The sequence below is a fragment of the Ricinus communis genome, chromosome 4 (assembly GCF_019578655.1).
Source record: "Ricinus communis isolate WT05 ecotype wild-type chromosome 4, ASM1957865v1, whole genome shotgun sequence".
Taxonomy (NCBI): Eukaryota; Viridiplantae; Streptophyta; class Magnoliopsida; order Malpighiales; family Euphorbiaceae; genus Ricinus; species Ricinus communis.
This window is the reverse complement of record NC_063259.1, coordinates 27161814-27176366: the sequence shown is the minus strand read 5'-3', so window position 1 is coordinate 27176366 and position 14553 is coordinate 27161814. Positions and strand designations below refer to the sequence as shown.

The 14553-nt window shown below is 34.6% G+C and overlaps 3 protein-coding genes across 4 annotated transcripts; all 3 read right to left on the bottom strand.

The window, feature by feature from the left end:
* Window positions 1-231: 231 nt before the first annotated feature.
* Window positions 232-882, bottom strand: LOC125369873 (secreted RxLR effector protein 161-like). The gene has a single exon (XM_048373142.1). The coding sequence runs from the start codon at window positions 880-882 to the stop codon at window positions 232-234; it is 651 nt and encodes a 216-aa protein (XP_048229099.1).
* Window positions 883-4916: 4034 nt separating this feature from the next.
* On the bottom strand, window positions 4917-6339 carry LOC112535438. Its single transcript, XM_025158037.2, has 2 exons — window positions 6334-6339; window positions 4917-5594 (listed from the first exon to the last, which is right to left on the bottom strand). Exons 1-2 carry the CDS (start codon window positions 6337-6339, stop codon window positions 4917-4919), a joined length of 684 nt encoding a protein of 227 aa, XP_025013805.2.
* A 3973-nt stretch (window positions 6340-10312) lies between these two features.
* Window positions 10313-13262, bottom strand: LOC8278288 (protein DETOXIFICATION 16). 2 transcript variants are annotated; one of them, XM_048372492.1, is made up of 8 exons: window positions 12784-13262; window positions 11813-12357; window positions 11623-11709; window positions 11410-11466; window positions 11085-11323; window positions 10891-11009; window positions 10696-10817; window positions 10313-10618 (listed from the first exon to the last, which is right to left on the bottom strand). In XM_048372492.1, exons 1-8 carry the CDS (start codon window positions 13075-13077, stop codon window positions 10576-10578), a joined length of 1506 nt encoding a protein of 501 aa, XP_048228449.1. In that variant the 5' UTR covers window positions 13078-13262; the 3' UTR covers window positions 10313-10575. The 2 variants fall into 2 exon arrangements, with proteins under 2 accessions (XP_048228449.1, XP_048228450.1); XM_048372493.1 differs by having other exon boundaries at window positions 10731-10817; window positions 12784-13254.
* Window positions 13263-14553: the final 1291 nt, after the last annotated feature.

Sequence of the window (14553 nt, the reverse complement as noted above, 5' to 3'; positions counted from 1 at the left end):
ATTTGCAAATGGCATAAGAATCTGATTTGTATTAATCAATCCCAAGTGTCTTTTATAGACTTACAAAGAAAACTAATTCTCTAAAAATAAAGGACACGACCTACAACTCAACTAATGACTGCAACAGAAATTGACTCTAACTAAAATCATAAGAACAGGTCAATTATTCCTTAATTAAAGCAAACTAATTAATAATCCCTCCCTTGAACTTAACTCTCTAAAGAGTTCAGTTCACCAATGCTCATCCCAAGTGCTTCTCGAATCTTCTGAAATGATGCCAACTTTAACGCCTTCGTCAATCATGTCTGCCAGCTGCATTTCTTTGCTGCAATAAACCAATTTGATAACACCTTCTTTGGCTAAGTCCTTTAGAAAATGATATCGAACTCTTATGTGCTTAGACCGTCCATGCATGACCGGGTTCTTCGACAGTTTAATAGTAGATGTGTTGTCACATAACATCACTATTTCTCCAACTTGTGCATGACTGATTTCTTCCAATATTCTTCTCATCCAAATAGCTTGACATGCACATGTAGCCGCTGCCACGTATTCTACTTCAGTAGTCGAAAGAGTCACAATAGGTTGTTTTCGTGAGGACCAAGCTACAGCTCCTCCACCCATTAGAAATACATAACCTGATGTACTCTTACTATCATCAATATCTCCAGCATAATCGCTGTCGGTATAAGCTACGAGATCACTTCCTTCTCCTTGTTTGTACCAAATACCATAGTTTATTGTTCCCTTCAAATACCGCATGATTCTCTTTACCGCTACATAATGCAACTGAGTGGGACTTGCCATAAATCTGCTAATGAGACTGACCACGAACATCAAATCAGGACGTGTTGCCGTGAGATACATTAAGCTGCCCACCATTTGCTTATACAAAGTTGAGTCGATTGCCACACCATCTTCGTCTCAGCCAATCTTTTGTCCAGGAACAATTGGATTGCAAATAGAGTTGTAGTTTTGCATTCCAAATCTGTCGATCACTTCAGTGGCATACTTTCTTTGGCATATGAATATGCCATCAGATTTTTGTATCACTTCTATTCCAAGGAAATATCTCATCTTTCCTAAGTTTGTCATGTCAAACTCATTCTTCATGGAACACTTGAACTCATCCACCATCTTATCATCATTACTAGTAAACAGCAGATCATCAACATAAATGCTAACAATCAAAATTTTACCTTCCTTTCGCTTGACAAACAAAGTCTACTCACTGGAACTACTTTTGAAACCTTCATTGATGAAATAAGACTCTATGCGATTGAACCAGGCCCTTGGCGCTTGTTTCAATCCATAAAGGGCCTTACGTAGCTTGTAGACCATGTGTTCCTTTCCTTCTATTTCATAACCTTGAGGTTGCTCCACAAACACATCTTCCTCCAATTCTCCGTGCAAAAAGGCAAACTTCACATCCAACTAATAGAGTCTCCATCCTTTTTGTGCGGCCAAAGCAATAATCATTCTCACGGTGTCCATTCGTGCCACAGGTGCAAAAACTTCCGTGTAGTCCACTCCATATTGCTGCGAATAACCCTTCACAATAAGTTTGGCTTTGAATTTATCCACCTCCCCCAATTCATTGAGTTTGGTTTTATAAATCCATTTCACACCAATTGTTTTGGCTCCCTGATAAGTCACAAATAGTTATATTTATCGTGTTGAATTTCCTTGCAATTTGGTTGAATAATGTACTTAATTATGGAAATTATGTTTATTCTGACTTAGGTGAGGCAATATCAAGGATGGAGCAAAATCCAGCCTAAAGACATGTTTTAAGTCATCATTTATCAGAAACCAAGTCTTTTGGAGGAAGTGCAGAAATCTGCACAGAAGATCACTGTCGACAAGGCGTGACCACGCCTTGACCCATAAGCTCCGCTTGAAGACTATCGCCAAGGCGTGACCACGCCTTGCACCCCATGTTCTTAAAAGATGCTAAGGAGAGCTTCGAAATTTTCAGAGTTTTCATTGTGGTGGACCTATCCCTAGTTAATCTCCTCTATTTTTGGAAGTGTTGGATTAATAGAACTTTCTTCCATGTATTTAGGGTTTTAATTTAGATCACTTTTAATCTTATCCTTTCTTGTAGGTATAAGATTAAATAGGAAGCTTATTTCTTTTTGATAAGGATTCTATTAGGGTTTAGGGTTTTACTTCCTATATAAGGACGGCTAGATACTTTGAGCATATTCATATTCAGATTCATATTCTTATTCTTCTTTTACTCTCTACAATTCTTGTGAATTCTTACTCCGCCATGAGTGGCTAAGTTTTTAGTTTCTAATTCAAGAGTGAATAAATTCCAATTGTGATTTTGTGAGGCTTTGAGCTTAACAGAATTCTTCTTTAATTCAAGTATTCTTTATTTCTTGTTCTTATTATTTATGAATTATTGATATTGATTGAACTGACGACTCAACTTTGATATTGATTTTTCTATTGTTAAACTTTGAGTTTGTGATCCGTAATTGTCATGAACGATTGACACAAGTAGCAAGGAGCTGACTCATGTGTGTGTGATTACGGCTTATTTGAATTACATAGCTTGCATGATAGGCTCTAGGGAAATAAAGGAACAAGGTTATTTCAATTGCAGTTATCTCAATTAAATTAATGTTGGTTTAGTCATTCTCATTATTCTTAATGCTATCATTAAGTTGATATGGAACGCTATCGTGCCCAGTTGACTAATGATAAGTTTTGATTTGGATGTTGGGTTCGAGTCAATTATATTAGGAGAATTACACTTGTTGCTGCTTTTTCAAATAAGTAGACTAAGTACTTGAATAGAAGAATTAATATTTTAGCCTATGATCATGATTACATTGGATGGAATTAGCACTCTTGAATTCGAAATTTGTTAAGATTGATTTTTATTTACTATTCAGCCTTCATTATTTTCTGCTTATTTATAATTTTGATTGAAACATTCAAAAACCCCCATTTTATTTTACTTTGAGAAGCTATCCACATTGGTTCCCTTGGGATTCGACCTGGTTTCACTATTTCTACAAGTTAGTTTAGGAAAATCAGTAATTTATTTTGAAGGGCTTTGACAACCCGTTCACTCCTGTTGGAAGCAAAGTCAGAGCCCATGTCTGATTCTTTTCAATAGATTTTATTTATGCATCCATTGCCTCTTTCCATTTTAGGTGTTTGACTGCCTCTTGAAAACTTGTGGGATCTGAAATGACCATGAATGCAAGATTATCAAAATTATCCATTTTTGCAAGATTTACCTCATCCTCGGCATCTGATAATCCTGCTCCTGAGGTGTAATCAGCTGCCCATATTGGTGGTTGTCTCACTCTACCCTCCCTTGATATGACCTCTTCAATTTTAGGAATATCAATATGTGGTTGAGGAGGATTTTCATCATTTTGGTTCCCATTCTCTTCTTCTGCTTCCACTTCCTTATTCATATCATTGTCATATTCATCTTCCCATTCAAGCTCCATGAATTGTTCAGCAGAGTAACTAGTATCCCAATTCCACGACTTGTCTTCTTCAAATATCACATCTCGACTGATATGAATCTTCTTCTTGACTGGATCAAACAATCTGAATGCTTTGGACTCACTGCTGAAACCTAGCAAAACACACTTCACACTCTTATCATCGAGTTTGGTTCTTTTCACATCTGGAATGAGAACATGTCCTATACACCCAAAGATTCTAAAGTGCTCTACAAAAGGCTTTTCACCACTCCACGCTTCTTCAGGTGTCATGTCTTTCACAGCCAATGTAGGAGATATGTTAAGAACATGGTTTGTCCATTGCACAGCTTCTGGCTAGAATGTTTTTGGAACTCCCTTCTCTGTTAAAACAGCTCTCACCATGTTCATAATGGTTCGATTCTTGCGCTCTACAACTCCGTTCTGTTGAGGGGTGTAGGAGGTGGTCAGCTGCCTTTTGATCCCATGTTCCTTGCAATACTCCTTGAATTCTCCAGAATTGTATTCTCCCCTTCTATCTGTTCTTAAACACTTGATAAACATGCCTGTTTGTTTTTCTATAAGTGTTTTGAACATTTTGAAATGATAGAAAGTTTCTGATTTCTCCAATACAAAATATATCCAAGCTTTCCTAGAGAAATCATCAATAAAACTTATCAGGTACCTCTTGTGGCTGTTCAATGATGGTGTAATCGGACCACATAGATCAGAATGGACGAGTTGCAATCTTTCAGTTGCTCTCCACGTGCTCTTCTTTGGAAACGGTACTCGGTGTTGCTTTCCCTTCATACATGATTCACATGTAGTCTTTGCTTGTCCGATTTCTGGTAAACCGGTGACCATCTCCTTATTGTGCAAGGTGAGAAGACCCTTGTAGCCAAGATGCCCATATCAAAGATGCCACAATTTCACTTTGTCTAAGACATCAACCTGAAAGCATTTTCCTTCATCTGTCTTACTACAAGATTGAGCAAGTAAAACATACATTCGATTTGCACTCATAACAGACTCGGCTATTTTACCCTTCGTAGGGTGAAATATACTACATGTGCTACGTACTCCTCCCTTAAACAACACATCTAATCCCTTCTCCTGAAGTTGTCCAACACTAAGCAAGTTGTTCCGTAGCTCAGGAACATAATACACATCACTCATCATATAGCTTATTCCCTTAAGCATTATTTTCACCATACCTTTACCATTTACAATCAATTTGTGATTATTCCCAAGCTTGACAGTATGAGAGAAAGTAGTATCCAAGCTTGAGAACATACCTCGATCTCTGCACATGTGATTTGAACATCCAGAGTCCATAAACCAGGCATCATTTCGCTTTGTTCCTTGAAGTTCTACAAATGCCCATGAGTAGAACTTCATCTTCCTCCTCCACCTCTGCATAGTGAGCTTCTTTATTCCATTTTGGGCACTCATATTGAAAATGTCCTAGGCTGTGACATTTATAGCACTCGACTGATGCCTTGTGAATGATCGCCCTCTACCCCTACCTCTGCCTCTGTAGGAACCTCTACTTCTTCCTCGAACATTGAGAGCTTGATCTTCCTCTTCATAACTGGTTCTCCTAAATTTTTGCTCATAAACAGCCAAAGAGCTTTGCAACTCATCGATAGACATACTTCCGGTGTCTCTGGATTTCTCAATAGAAACCACTACATATGTGAATTTTTCTGTCAGTGTTCGAAGGATCTTCTCAACGATCTTTGAATCTGGCATGTCTTCCCCATTGCTCCTCATTTTGTTTGAAATTGTCATTACTCTTGCAAAGTAATCGTCAATTTTCTCGTCCGTCTTCATGGCAAGGACCTCGAATTCTCGCCTCAGAGTATTGAGAAGAGATCGCTTCACCCTCTCATTTTCTCTAAACTTCCTCTTCATTGAATCCCAAACAATATTGGATGTTCGACGATCCAAGATCTGTTCAAATACTGTCCGATCAATCGCTTGGAATAGGTAGTGCTTCACCTGATAATCCTTTAACTTGAGATCCTCCAATTGTTTTTGCTGGTCAGCAGTTACCTCAACTGCTTCTGCTGGTACAGTGTAGCCCTCAACAATCAAACTCCATAAGCCTTTTGCTCGCAAAAGATTCTCTATCAATTCACTCTAATGATCATAATGACCATCAAAGTGGGGAATTTTTGTGAGTGTTTTGTCGTCGCTCATATTTTCTCTCTTAGATCACCTGGCTCTGATACCAAATATCAAATTAAACTCAATAATTTGCAAATGGCACAAGAATCTAATTTGTATTAATCAATCCCAAGTGCCTTTTATAGACTTACAAAGAAAACTAACTCTCCAAAAATAAAAGACACGACCTACAACTCAACTAATGACTGCAACAGAAATTGACTCTAACTAAAACCGTAAGAACATGTCAATTATTCCTTAATTAAAGCAAACTAATTAATAACTAATTATGTCAATTTTTATAGAGTTTAAAAGTAAAAATCAAAAAGAGAAAAAATAGTTGTACATTTAATTTTTTTTTTCTATAATTCTAGTTAAATTCGATAAGTTTTGAATGATCTAATAAGACTAGAGAACTCTATATTTTATTATATATCTGACAATCGTTTAGATTTCATTTAAAATTTAATTTTTAAAATTATTAACATTGTTAAATATTATCGAAAAAATTACAAGATCTATTGTGTTAAAAAATTAAACCATAAAATTAATTTTTGTACTTTCTCTTAATATAACCTATTTATTTCATTAAGAAAAAACATTTTGGATTTTGCTCATTTGAACAATCTCAAAAAAATTGAAATTTTGTCGCTCTAGCTTTCTCTCTAATCTATACTACACTCTAACTGCATCCCCTGCTATACTGGACTACCTCCATTGTTGCTCACTACTTCTACTCATCATCCCTCACCATTTGCTTGTTGCTTAAACTATCCTCTTTAATGGTTGACGTTATATATACACGTGGCTTTAAACACTGCTTAACTCTTTCTATATCTACTCAAGATATATATTAAAGATATTCGCGTCACTCAATTCTATTTAAACTATTTATTTATAACTTTTAATAATTTTAATTATTAAATTTTAAATAGAATTCATTATAAGAAAAATAGTAAATAATATAGTTATTTTTATTATTATCAGAGTCTATTAAAATTAAAAAAAAAACTGAACGGATTATTTTTTGTCTTTATTTTATCTCTCTAAATTCTATAAAAAGATCAAATAATGATGAAATCAACAAAAAACTGTAACTATTAACTTAATTGTGTAAATAAATTTGAATTCAAATTACTCTTTATATAATCCAGAAATATTAAATATTATAAAAAATAAAATCACAAAATTAATCTTTTTTTTTAAATAACATCATGGCATAATTATTATTATTATTATTATAGAAACCAAAAAACAGTGATGATTAATAAAATTGATAAAGCTTCGACTTTTATAAATTATAAAATAGTATGCTTTACATTATAATAACATCATTATTACCGGTTGTATATTATTATTATTATTATGGTTTGTCAGTATAAAAAATAATTGGCATTGATAAGGTTGAATCTAAAACAGTAGAAAAACTTTAAAGTAGATGTCTATGGCAGGCCTGGCTAATAAAGAACATATCCGCCCAATAGACTAAAATAACTAGATATCAAAATTAGACCTGTTCATAGGTCGGGCCTCACTTGTTTTTTGAATAAGTCCAAAGTCTTTGGAAGATTTTTAATATCTCTATCCAAGCAAAATTTTTAAAAGTCCGCATTTTGGTCGGGCCGTACCGACAATTCAATACAAATATTCCAAATTTAAACCCAATAATCATGTTCATCATGATAATAAAGATGCAAACATCAATTAATATTTTTAACCATCTAAACAAAACTCCAAAAACTAAAATAAAAGAACAACAATATAGATAAAAACTTCTTCAAGGCAAATTCACATTTTTTACAAAATAAAAAATATTTAAATTAATAAGTATTTTATATAAATAAAAATAACTAATAAACTAAATCAATATATAAATAATAAACTTATCTAAAAATCCATTTATTATTAATAACAACAAAACTATAAACAAAAATAATAACTAGTTAAGTGGTATAAGACACTTAAAGGTCACATGTTTGAGTGCTGAGTATGACATGTTTTTTATCTAACTAAACTAGACATCAGGTTGGGCTAGGCTTGAGTTTCTATATAAATTCTAAGCCCGGCCCGAGTCGAGGAGTACGGTTGGAACGGGCTTGTACACAAAATTTTTTGTGCGGGTCGGACGGGTACCCACGCCCATGAAAAGGTCTAAATATAATAGCTTCAAGCTTGATTCAGGATCGACCATAATCTTAGAGTTTTACTAAAATGCTTCCACGTATTAACTGTTCTTTATCATTTGGGAGTCTTTCATGCTATAACGGCCACGCTACTCTAATTGGGATCCACATATTTCATACCATTGGATCTTCATAAGTTTGATTCTTCAAGCTTAACTAATATGAAAGTTAAATAAATAATTTTTAAAATATTTTCTATGTTAAATCTCGAAACAGAAATATAAAAAAAATTATTATAATTTATTTTTTTTCCTAAATTTCCTTCACTCTCCTTTTTTTAATCTATTATTTTTTTAATTAATACTTTTCTTATTTATTATTTTATAGTCAGTGAACTAAGAGATCTTCTATACGCTCATTATATTTTTAAAGTAAAAAATTTCTCAATAATTTTTAATTTATTGATTTAAAATTAGATGTTATAAACCATCCACTAACACTATCAACAAGAATAATCACGGTGAAATTCTTGTTTGTCGATCTTTTTTAACACTATATATTACCGCAAAATAAATGGTATGTATAAAAACTTTGATCACTCTCAGATACATTTAATGTTGAGATTTCTTTACCAGTTTATCATTAATTGTTAAAGAGTCTATCAATAGACGTGAATTGGAATTATTATGTTGAAAGGGGATTTCATAAGACACTCGAGAAAAGTGGCCGTGAGATTAGGAATTTGTTATGGAGAACAAGTAACAATGGTATTGGCGATGTCAGTTTCTCGATTATTATTTATATAGCTATGGTTAAATAGGAAGAAATCGAGAATATAAAGTATCTAGAAGGGCTGAGATGGAGTCTATGGAAGTTGAAGCTAAGTCCATCCTGCCACCAAATAATCTATTGAAGCTTTGGAAAGGATGGTGTTTGAATACTTGAGAATCCTCGAAAGTGCACAATTTGTATGGAGGAGATTAAGGTTGGGATGGAAGCAATTCGGATGCCATGCTTCCCACGTGTAAGCATGATCAGCAAAGTGGTTCCCATCAAAGAGTTCAGTTAGCCAACGATGGATTAATTAGTTTCATAAGTTAGCAAAATAAAATTTCAAAATTTTTATAAATATCATCAATTTAAATGAAAATACTAGATGTGGTATTAAAAAAATAAGTTAAAAAATTATTACTATTTAAGGATAAGTAGCAAAAGTTTAATAATAATGGAACAATTCACCCTGTTATCAGGTCTTCAACAAAATCTGCTCCCCTAATGCTTATTTACAGATTGCACATTTGATATCAGCAAACAACAAGCTATCCTGGGACAAAAATGAAACATCAAAATCAAATTACAGGAATGAACTTGAGATAAATTTAAAAAGTAAGTAAAGTGTATTAAGCAGCATTATTTAAAGAAAAGAGTAACTAGGGTCGAGTCTCTTTATCTACAAAGACAATTTAAAAAGCTCCAGAAGAAAAGAAAAAAAAAAATACAAAGTGAATCATATGCTATTTTTTATATGCATTCAAGATTGCAGATGTTAGCAAAAAGCTCAGCCTTGGAACAAGTACATAACAACATCAGTAGTGATCTTCCTCCCCTGTTGAACAAGCACCTTGCGCCGCTTCCCGGCGAAGGCAAGCAGCACTAGCACTGTGATCCATGCCAACATGGTGGCACGGGCGGCGACAACCACCAACGTTGATGTTAATAAGAGGCCAGCAACCAAGACCCCCGACGCATAGAAAGCTGACCAGTTAGTGGTACTGTCGACAGTGCAGTACATAATAATAGAAATGCAAAAAGATAAGAAAACAGTGAACAACAACGTTGGTGTTGAAGTACTTGTTCCCAACATATTGATTTCTTGAGAAAAGAAGTCGAAGGAGAAGGGAGCTCTTTGGTCAGTTGCTTGTGTTTGTTGATGATTGTGATTAGTGGGTGCGGTTCTATAATTGGATTGATGAGTAATTCTTCGAGAGATGGGAATTGGAAAGCATGTGGATGCACATGGGAAGTTGGTACACATTGGTCGATTATATTAAATGTTTTGTGTAAAGTCGGTTGGTGGATGGGTGTGTGGCTAAATAAACTTTGTATTGGGACCTTTTGTTCAAGAGAGTGAATTTGGATAGTTTCAGAATCAGTAATTTCATGTTACAGATGTCAATTTAATCCATTCTATGTTGTTTGTTTTCCTTATCCGTAGAAGGATTTTAGTACTCATCGTGCAATGTGTAAACTATTTTTGCCCATAGTTGCATTGAAGTATGCTTATAGTTTTCAAAATAATAATATACTAATGAAAAATTGTATAGAAATAAATAATTGATGTCATTATATTATATTATATTAATTGTTTTGTCGGAATGGAGAATCAATCTTAGGACCTCTTGTCTCCACTTATGCTCCTGCTTTAATCAACTAAGTTATGTGGTGGGTTTTCCTTCCTCCAAAAAAAGAAAAAGAAAAGAAAACCATGCCTGTCAGTCATCCTTTTTTTTCTAATTACATTGTGCATTAGCCATTTAGTTTATGTAGCAATTAAAAATTGCAATCTTCTTATAAAAGGCTATATAATATATATATTACTTTATTAACTTTAAAATGGATACTACTATTTGTCTCAAGCAGAGACGCAATAAATATCTTAGCTAGACTTGCATATTTTAGTATTTGTTTCCAATTGAATGCAAATATCACTTGTATCGCATCATGTGCAGTGGCTTTTTTGTAATACATGCGGGCATTGAGAATTTACTGTAACCTTTAGTTACCCAAATTTGATAATGTCTAGAGCCAAACTTCTTCTGCAGATGTATCTATCAGAATGCTGGAAGCATATATTCTATCCCTGGCCTTCTTTGCCTGAGAGAAATACATCAAAGAAGAAAGAGTATTAGAAGAAAATCTCGGAGTCGTACATAGACCTATAAACTACGTACTTAAAAAATTGAAGGGTAAGAAATTCTTTATGTACTTCCAGCTCCCATTCTGTGTTCATGGCAATGGCTAAAAGCAAAAGTGCTTGTAGGAAACTACCACATATTATTCCCATCCAGAGCCCCTACAACAATCATAAAGCAAAATCAACCTCAAGAAGTCGAATTACAGGCCTTGTCTTAGATGACGAAGCGTACCTTTCCTCCAAGGTGGAACACAAAACTCATTACTACAGCAGAAGGAAGACCTACGAGGTAATAAGCTCCTAAATTTACATATACTCCAATTTTTTGCCAACCGCAACCTCTAGCAGTACCTGCATTTCCCGAAATATTTATATTAACATTCGTCTACGAATGGAACTGCAAATGGTCACGCCACAGAGTTCAACCTGATAGTACAGCCTGCATTCCATCCATGAAATTGGATGTGGCAAGCACTGGAATTACAGACGCCAAATATCTCACAACTTCCTTTTCACTGGTGTACAAAAGGCCCCAGACGTCCCTCACTGCGACTAGAATTAAGCTGAGTGCTACGCCTTCTATAACTGCTAAGAATATGACGACTTGCACTGCCAATTGTGCTGTATAAGGTCTGCCAGCACCTAATTCGTTTGAGACTCTTGTGCTTTACTCAACGGAAAGAAAGAAACAACCACTTATCAGAACAATTCGCTAATTGGGTACTGTTAATATGTTCTGATTTGTACTTACCTCACTGCACTGCCAAGTCCAAAGGGAATTCTAAATACAACAGAACTTGTGTTCAGGCTGCAGGATTGTCACTGAATTAGATAAATGGAAATGGAAATCAATCTGCTCAAGATTCTTAATTAAAGTTACTCAGCTAAAAGAAATCATATCTTGAATATTCAATTGTCACATATCATGTGCTTTTTTCTCAATGATGTTAGAATGTGTTCTAACCTGATGGACATCATTGACAATTCTAGCTTTGGATTTGGGAGCAGACCTGACATAATAACTAAAAATTCGTACGAGCAGAACTCGAAGCTGAAAAAATTTCCTCAGAGAGTATCAGATTTCTTTTGAATAATATAAATTGGAAAAAGAAAAGAAAGGTAAAACTGGTAAGTTTAGGAAGAATCGAACTCACCAAACCATTAGAGCTGAAGGTATGCCTAACTTGAGAAAACTAAACAGATTTTTGGTTCCTTGCATAGAGAAACCTGTCCAAGTCTCTTGGCATGAAGGAGAAAACTTAATATAGATAGCCAAAATGAGCACATTTGTCCAGTAAGAGATTGAAATAGACAGCGCAGCACCTTCATTACCAAATCCGAATCCAAACACCAATGTCCAACATACAACAACATGGACTAAACTTGTAATGCCAGTGCTTAAAACCAATGGCAAAACGTTGTTTTGGGTTTGCAGGAATCTAAGCTGACATTGAAGAAATCCGTAAGGAATAATGGCAGGAATCAGGCATCGCGCATATATACCCGCGAACATGGAAATTTGTGGGTCTTGCTTCAGGAATCTGAAAATCGGCTCTGTGCAAGACCAGAGCAATGATATCGGGATGTTTACAAGTGCAAGAACTAGCATAGCTCTTTGCATGTGTACTCCAAGCATATGATACTGTTTTGCTCCGTAGGCTTGCCCGCATAACGTCTCCAATGCAGCTCCCATTCCCAGCTAGTCACAGATCATAACATAAACATGTCCATTTTATGAGTCAATGATTATATTATTAAGGGAATTACAGTTACATAATACCAAATAAATGTGATCTATATTATGTTAACTCATAAAATGCCTCAACTGTGCGATATGAATTTCCTCAAAATTAAATACTCGAGTCGAGCCCTATAAAAAGTTTAGACTTCGCCTGTTTGGGCATACCGCATAATAGTGGTATATAAAGAAAGCAATTTAAGAGCGTTAAACGGCTCGCCCTTGTCCCCTACTTCTCATTTCCCATGAAAATGCTCCATTATCAGAGATATTTCGGAATCAAATCAAAGCAGAGTTTTTGAAATGCCATTAGAAAATGTGCAAAAGCAAAATAGCGAAATGAAGAAGGTAGGAATTAAAAAGGGATCGATACTTATTAATAATTACCATAAAACCAAAGCCAGTAACTCCAGCAAATGAAGTAGCCATTGAAGCGCTAGAGAGAGAGAGCACGCCGAGACGGCCGACAAACATAACTGATATCATCTGAAGACTGTACTGTAAGAAGCTGACAATGACTAGAGGTCCTGCTAACCTCATTTGCTTCTTCAGCTCTGTGATAATCTCTGCTTTTCCATAGTATTTCTCATTCCAAGAATTCACATCATGGTCAACATTGTTAGAGTTCTGAATTAAGGAGGCATGAAGGCAAGTTTTGCTGGTGCATTGCTGTCGGTCCATCTCAGAATCTCTCTGGTGGGTTCCTTTAATTCTGACGATGTGTGCGCATGTAATGTAATTTAAGGAATTAGCCTCTTATTAGTTCATTCGTTGTATGCGTGACAACACTTTTAAAAAGTTCCCTTGGAACTGTAATTTATTGTCGTGTAGTAATCTTTGCCAATTTCTATTTTTTTTTTTACTTTATTATTGGGAAAATCTGCCCGGCATGCTCGATTATTTGGATTACTAAATAATAATAAAAAATTATCACAGATTGAGATATGCGTATATTGCTCCAATGCCCAAACTAATATACATATTAATATCAAAGTTATATATTTTCATAAAAGTTCAAATTAGTGCAATAAAGCTATCCATAAATGATCCTAGAAAAAAAATAGTGCAGGGACTACCAAATGAGATTAGACATGTGAGATCGAAAAGGTAAAATATTTGAGTCATTTCTCCATAAGGGGTTAAAATAGCAGGTTTCACACACATTCTAATAGGGTAGCTTACCATTATGTTTTCAAATTGTGACGACGAATTTGTTTGGTTAGAGGAAGTTTGGTCTCTGATGATGTAAGACTTGATATATTTCTACTTTCTTCTAAAGAAAAATAGTGGGTGCCTTTTCTGAAAAATTATTAATGATAAGTTGGCATCGGAGAAAAAAAGGAAAATTTTAGTTAGCCACTTTTTCTCTTTTCCAACTGAATTGTCCTTTTCGAATATTTCCATTTTTAGTTTAGGATTATTACGTAATTTATTCTTTCAAATATGGTTTTTAAATAATTGTATTTTCTTGTTTGAAATTTGAAGTTTAGGGACAATTTCATTTAATTCTCTCCCTAATAAAAGAATTATTGTCATTCTAATTCATTTTTACAAAATGAACCCTTAAACAAACTCAAATAAGATTCCAACCTTCATTCTGTCTTTTGAAATTTTAATTTTTTCGAATTCATCGTCTATGCCAACACCGTCAGCGTAGATCATATATCTAATGTTTAATTTTCTATCAGAGTCGCAATTAAACATCTTTAACCTTTTTGTTTTTTCGAACAATGAGTACTTGGATACTTCAAAATCAATGTTAAAGTAATTCTTGTGAGGAAGAAAATCATCTGCTGTGTTCATGTCATCTATTACTCATTGGAATGGCGGGCATAACCAAAAACCCAACTGCCTTAATGGAGTCCGTGATCATGTGATTTTGGACATGAATGATGGATTCTGGTAATTTTGGATAAATCTAAGTCCAGTACTTCTTAAAATTTGTATGTCTAATTGATGTTCTAGTTATTGTTCTCTTCAGTTCCATTGAAGTCTTTTCAACTTTGTTTTTTCAGTCAAAAAGAAGCTCAGAAAAGAAAAGCCACCAGGACAACCTCTGTAAAGCTTTGGTGATGTGAAAATGTCAAACATAATTCTATACGAAAGTTGAATGATAGCAGGAAAGCTTATTCTATTACAGTCAAGAAAGTGAAAACA

What these genes read in the sequence shown, in the direction of transcription:
- LOC125369873 (XM_048373142.1), bottom strand. Translation starts at nt 882, where the DNA reads ATGGTGGGCAGCTTAATGTATCTCACGGCAACACGTCCTGATTTGATG.
- LOC8278288 (XM_048372492.1), bottom strand. Translation starts at nt 13,077, where the DNA reads ATGGACCGACAGCAATGCACCAGCAAAACTTGCCTTCATGCCTCCTTA. An exon ending in TGTTCCACCTTGGAGGAAAG is followed by an intron (nt 10,818 to 10,890) that starts GTACGCTTCGTC and finishes TGATTGTTGTAG; the next exon opens with GGGCTCTGGATGGGAATAAT. An exon ending in CTTACCCTTCAATTTTTTAA is followed by an intron (nt 10,619 to 10,695) that starts GTACGTAGTTTA and finishes TATTTCTCTCAG; the next exon opens with GCAAAGAAGGCCAGGGATAG.